The 6,000-nt window shown below is 46.8% G+C and overlaps 1 protein-coding gene across 1 annotated transcript; it reads right to left on the bottom strand.

The window, feature by feature from the left end:
* Positions 1-662: 662 nt before the first annotated feature.
* On the bottom strand, positions 663-998 carry LOC131919986 (large ribosomal subunit protein eL34-like). The gene has a single exon (XM_059274406.1). The coding sequence runs from the start codon at positions 996-998 to the stop codon at positions 666-668; it is 333 nt and encodes a 110-aa protein (XP_059130389.1). The 3' UTR covers positions 663-665.
* Between the last annotated feature and the right edge of the window lie 5,002 nt (positions 999-6,000).

Here is a 6,000-nt window from a genome sequence, read left to right as displayed (position 1 = left end):
GTGAGCTCCCCTGCTTCAGGGTGGCCTTCATTAATCATTGACACTCTGCAGAGCGCCTCTCCCTACAGTGCTCTGCTTAACTCTGACGGCTTCCAACCTCTAGTCCACACTGGTCTCTCTCCCTCTCAGTGGCTGCTGTAACCTTCACTCAGTACAATTTGTCCCTTCCCCAGAAACCTCCAGTGTCTACTCACCCTTAAAATGTCTTCTACTTAGCCCCAAGGCCCCAGCTCAGCCCACGTGGCGCCCTGAGGAGCTATAAATCTTGTTCTTTTGAATCAGTTGTTCAAAGCGCACCAAAGGCTTCATGGTTGTAAGTTTGGGGTAGGTATGGGGAGATACTGAGGTCCTCTAGTGTCCTGGTACTTGGGGAATAGATCCTTGTGAGTACAACACCATGACTCACTCTTCCTTTCTTCCTTTCTTCCTTTCTTCCTTTCTTCCTTTCTTCCTTTCTTCCTTTCTTCCTTTCTTTCTTTCTTTCTTCCTTCCTTCCTTCCTTCCTTCCTTCCTTCCTTCCTTCCTTCCTTCCTTCCTCCCTTCCTTTTTCTTTCTTTCTTTCTTTCTTTCTTTCTTTCTTTCTTTCTTTCTTTCTTTCTTTCTTTCTTTCTTTCTTTCTTTTCACAGACCAAGCCTGGACCTTTATTATTTAAAAAGCTGCATATTTATTTCGCTTTCTGACTCTGTGCTTGTGCCTTCAACACCTTCACAACGATTTTCTGCTCCTCGGTAAGGAAAGCCCGCTTGATCCTGTCACGGACACACTTGGCACACATGGACCCACCGTAGGCCCTGCTGACATGCTTCTTTGTCTTAGACAACCTCATGAGGACTTTTGGTCTCACAGCACGAACCCCTCGAAGCCTACCTGGGCACACACTGCATGTGGATCCAGCTGCTTTCCCAACCTTCTTGGTGTAAAGGTAAACGATTCTGTTGTCAGGGGGTCGAGACAGCCTAGTTTTCTTAGAGGCTGTGTATGTCAAACGCTGGACCATTCTGAGTGCCTCCTTCTGAGTGCCTCCTAAGCACCGTCCCCGAAAGAGGAAAAGGAGGGGGCGGGCGAGTTCAAAGGTCAACTATCACACCATGACTCTTAACAAGGGTTAGAAACAGGCCAGGACAGAGTCAAGGCAGAAATCACTGAATCTGGTGTGCTACCAGGACAGACAATCTTGCCAGCTCAAGCCAGACGATAATAGTTCAAGGTGTCTGGTTCAGAAACGACTCATGGAGAAAGCAGTGCCTTCATGTCAGTGCTAGAATTCTTTCTTTGCTTGTTGGTCTTGAGACAGGGTCTCACGCTGTAGCCCAGCTGGTCTGAAACTTGGGGTGGGTCCTTCTGCCTCAGTCTCTTTAGAGGGTTACAAGTTGTGAGCCATCACACTGGCAAGACAATTGTTAATGAGGTATTTAGGTACTGGAACATATTAAAAAATTATGCCGGGCGGTGGTGGTGCACACCTTTGATCCCAGTACTTGGGAGGCAGAGGCAGGCGGATCTCTGAGTTCAGTTTCATGCATGGCTGGTGGCTCTTGTCTGTGATTCAGCACTTGGAATGTGAAGGCTGGAGGCTCAAGAGTTCTCCCCAGCAAGTCTGAGCTATGTCAGACCCTGCCTCAAACAAACAAACATCAATAACAACAAAAAGCCATGTAATAATTATTTATTTATTTATTTATTTTGGTTTTTCGAGACAGGGTTTCTCTGTGTAGCTTTGCGCCTTTCCTGGAACTCGCTTTGGAGACCAGGCTGGCCTTGAACTCACAGAGATCCGCCTGGCTCTGCCTCCTGAGTGCTGGGATTGAAGGCATGCACCACCACCACCCAGCTATAATAACATTTAAAAATTGTAGCTGTGCCTGGTGGTACCAGCCTTTCATCCCAGGCAGAGGCAAGAGGATTGCAAACGAAAAGCCTGTGGAAACCACAGAGTGAGCTCAAAGTAATAACTTAATGGGATCTTGTCTCTGATTTAGAAATACAGCAGGGTGCAGTAGCACACACCTAAAACCCCAGCACTTGGAAGGTAGAGACAGGTGGATCACGAGTTCAAGGTTACCTTCAGCTATGTAGAGAGTTGGAGGCTAGTCTGGGCTACAGAAAACACTGTCTCAAGAAACAGTAAATAAGCCGGGCGGTGGTGGCGCACGCCTTTAATCCCAGCACTCGGGAGGCAGAGCCAGGCGGATCTCTGTGAGTTCGAGGCCAGCCTGGTCTACAGAGCGAGTTCCAGGAAAGGGGCAAAGCTACACAGAGAAACCCTGTCTTGAAAAACAAAAAACAAAAAACAACAACAACAAAAAAGAAACAGTAAATAAGTAAAAAGGTGAAATGCGTTAAGGATGTAGTTCAGTAAAAAGAAATTATAAATACAGTACTTATTTATAAAAAGTCTAAACACAAAGCATGGTGTTGTAGCATGTGCCTATAATCCCAGCACTTTGTCTGGGGTAGGAGAACCACAAGTTCAAGGCTAGCCTGGACTACATAGCAAGACCTCTGAAAAAGGAGCAAATTAAATTAAATTACCTAAAAATAATGCAAAGGGCTTGAAAGCAGGATGATGAACCCTTACACTTCTCCCCCACATTCACTCTAAAATCAGCACTGTGTATCTAGTACGTGCATCCCTTAGGAACTGGTCTGTCGTCTGCCTTCATAATTTCCCACAGTTCTAAATGACCACACTTCCGGAGAATCAGCCTTTTATCTATCTCTTCTACTTTACCAAGTCCCTTCCAGGGACTTTCAGGCGGGACACACAGGAGTGTGAGTTCCAGGACTGCTTGTCAATAGTGAATCCTTCACCAAATCTGTGGAACTATAACCAACGACAGATGAAGCCAACCGCTTCAGACAAAAGACATTTATCATTTGAGACAAAAGGCTTTATCATTCAGCGTACATATGTTTCCTACTAATAAGTTTCCCATTGGGGCAAAATAGAGAAGGAAGTCCAGCTATCTGACCTATGAACTAGACTCCTAAGGTCCCAGCAAATAGCAAGGCTGTTCCTGATAATAGGCCTCCCCCCCCCCTTAAAAAACCATACAAATGAAAAAGGCAAGGGCTGGGGACGTGGTCCAGTAGGTAGAGTGCTCACTCGGCATGCATGAAGCCCTTGGTTTGATCTCCAGGACCATATAAACCAGGTGAATCAATCTCAGCATGCAGGTGGAGGAGGATTAGTGGTTTAAAGTTATACTTCAGGGAGACTGAGGCTAGCCTGGGCTACATGAGACCTCTCACCAAAAATTAATAAGTGAGTAAATACAGTAAAGGTAGGGTTGGAAAGAAGGCTTAGCCAGTAGAAGTGCTCGCTGTTCAGGCTTGATGACCCGAGCTTGGTCCCTAGACTCACAGTGAAAGGGGAGCATCAACCCTTCAAAACTGTCCTCTGCACACCTGTGCTGTGGCACAAGAGCACCTGTACTCACACACATACCATAATAATAAGTAAAACACTAACAGCTAAGGGCAGAGTTAGAATGGTATCCTGCATCTTATCTTTGACGTTCATTTTTAAATTTAAAAAAACTTGTATTTTATGTGTGTGTTTTACCTGCATGCATGTATGTGCACTGGTGCATGCTGAGGTCAGAAGAGGGCATTCGACACCCTAGGGCTGGAGTTAAGGATGGTTGTGAGTCACTGCGATGCTAGGAACCGAGCCTGGGTCCTCTGCCAAGAGCAACAAGTGTTCTGAACCACTGAGCCACCTCTCCAGCTTCTTGTCTTTAATTTTTTTTTTTAGCATAAAATTGAAAAATATATCTAGAACTGGGTGTGGCAGTGCGTACCAGAAGTCCCAACTCTCAGGAGGGTGAGGAAGGAGACCCTGACTCAGAAGGGGATGAAGGGTTGTGCCTCAGTTTCCTTTAAGAAACTGAGGTTTCTTAAGAAACTGGTGCACGTCTTTAAGCCCAGCAATCAGGTGTAGCTAGTGTTCTTCTCTCTGGGTCCCGCCAAGCCCCGGCAGTCCTGTAGCCCACTTATAAAATAAACACACAGACGCTTATATTATTTAAACTGCTCGGCCATTAGCTCAGGCCTACCATTGTCTAGCTCTTACACTTAACTCAGCCCATTTCTGTTCATCTATATGTCACCACGTGTTCCGTGGCTTTACCTGCTGCCTTTACATGATGCTCCCTGCACGGCAGGCTGGCGTCTCCTCCTCTCCGCCTTCCTGTTCTCTCACTTCTCCTCTCTGCTAGTCCCGCCTATACTTCCTGCCTGGCTACTGGCCAATCAGTGTTTTATTCATCAATCAATCATCCACAGCACTCAGGAGGCAGAGGCAGGTTGATCTCTGAGTTCGAGGTCAGCCTGGTCTACAGAGTGAGTTCCAGGATGGCCTACATAGAGAGAACCTGTTTTGGAAAAAAAAAAAAAAAAGAAAGAAAGAAAGAAAAGAAAAAAAGAAAGAAAAGAAAAAGAAAAAAGATAGAAAAAGAAAAATACATCTAAATTATAATTTTTTAAAAAAAGCAAAAAAGTACTTGAACCTTGAACTCCTGATCCTCCTGCTTCTTCCTTGGGAGTGGTGTGTTACTGGCAGGAGCCACCATGCCTGGAAAGAGCCCTTTTTTTTTTTTTTTTTTTTTGGTTTTTCGAGACAGGGTTTCTCTGTGTAGCTTTGCGCCTTTCCTGGAACTCGCTTTGGAGACCAGGCTGGCCTCGAACTCACAGAGATCCGCCTGGCTCTGCCTCCCGAGTGCTGGGATTAAAGGCGTGTGCCACCACCGCCCGGCTGGAAAGAGCCCTTCTATAAAGCATCCTCAGCCACCTTTTCTGAGAACAGCATGCTTCCCATCTGGGTGCTGAGCACTCTGGGAAACCGCCCATTTAGTGACAAGTGCTTGCTTTGGCTCTTTCCTCTAGCTGCTTGTTGGAATCTCCTTCGACTCTGACGATTCTGGATGCCTCCAGGAAGCCACTTGTGTTCCGATGGGAGTCCTCCATGAATGAAAGACACTCAGTGACCACCACAAAGTCCAGGCGACGCCCGCCTCCTCTCTTAGTTACTGTCACAGAAAGGTTCCAGGCAGGGCCGCGTGGTTCGCGAAGCTCCCCACCCCATCCCTAGGGACTTAGGTGGGTGTGGATCTGGGCTGGGTACTTGAGTGACAGAACTGCCTCTCCCTCTGAAGCTTTGCAAGGACAGGATCTGTCAGTCAAGCTCACAATGCAGGTCCCTCCTGAATCATGCTGATCTTCTGGCTTGGAGGCCTCTCATTCCTCACGCAAACATGGCGGGGCTTCTTACACGGTGCCAGACCTGCTTTTTACTTTCTCTTAGCCGGGATCCTTCCACTCCAGGTAGATTTGGGCCAGGTTTCAGGGGGCCTCCAACACGATCAAGCAACTTTTAACCTAATGCTGTAGGTAAAGAATTAATGAATGTAGGCCAGGTGTGGTGGTCAGCCTGGTTTACAGAGTGAGTTCCAGGACAAGCAGGGCCACACAGAGAGACCCTGTCTCCAAAACCCTCAACCTTCAGAAAATTAATGAATGTGGTTAAGCTGGAGCTGGGAAGATACTTGGTTCAAAAATTAAGAGAAGGTGGGTATATTGGAGCATGCAAGTGATCACAGTCCTTGGAAGACAGAGACAAAGAACCGTTTCAAGTTCAAGGCCAGCCTGAATGAGATAGTGAGTTCTAGGGCATTCTGAGTCATGTAAGACCCATTCCAACAAGCAAGGAGATAGCCCAAGTCAGAGCTGTACTCCAAGAGCCTGGCTCACAGCTGATAATAAGTAAGTGTTGAAATTGTTGAAAGAACTTGGCCCAATGAATGCGTTAAGAGAAAGAAGCTCCAAGGGACTGGGGGATTTACTGACTTGCTCGAGGGTTCACAGCTCACTGCTGACAAAGTGGGGTGATAACCAGGCTTTTTGGCCAAATCCATTGCATCCAAGTGGATGGATGAGCAGGCAGTAAGAGATAAGTCAACGAAGAGGAGAATCTCTAGGACAGACTGGCTTGAGCTGAG

This window comes from Peromyscus eremicus, chromosome 9 (assembly GCF_949786415.1).
Source record: "Peromyscus eremicus chromosome 9, PerEre_H2_v1, whole genome shotgun sequence".
NCBI classification, from domain to species: Eukaryota; Metazoa; Chordata; class Mammalia; order Rodentia; family Cricetidae; genus Peromyscus; species Peromyscus eremicus.
This window is presented reverse-complemented; position numbering and strand designations above follow the sequence as displayed.

Coding starts and splice junctions, on each gene's coding strand:
- LOC131919986 (XM_059274406.1), bottom strand. CDS start 998: ATGGTCCAGCGTTTGACATACACAGCCTCTAAGAAAACTAGGCTGTCT.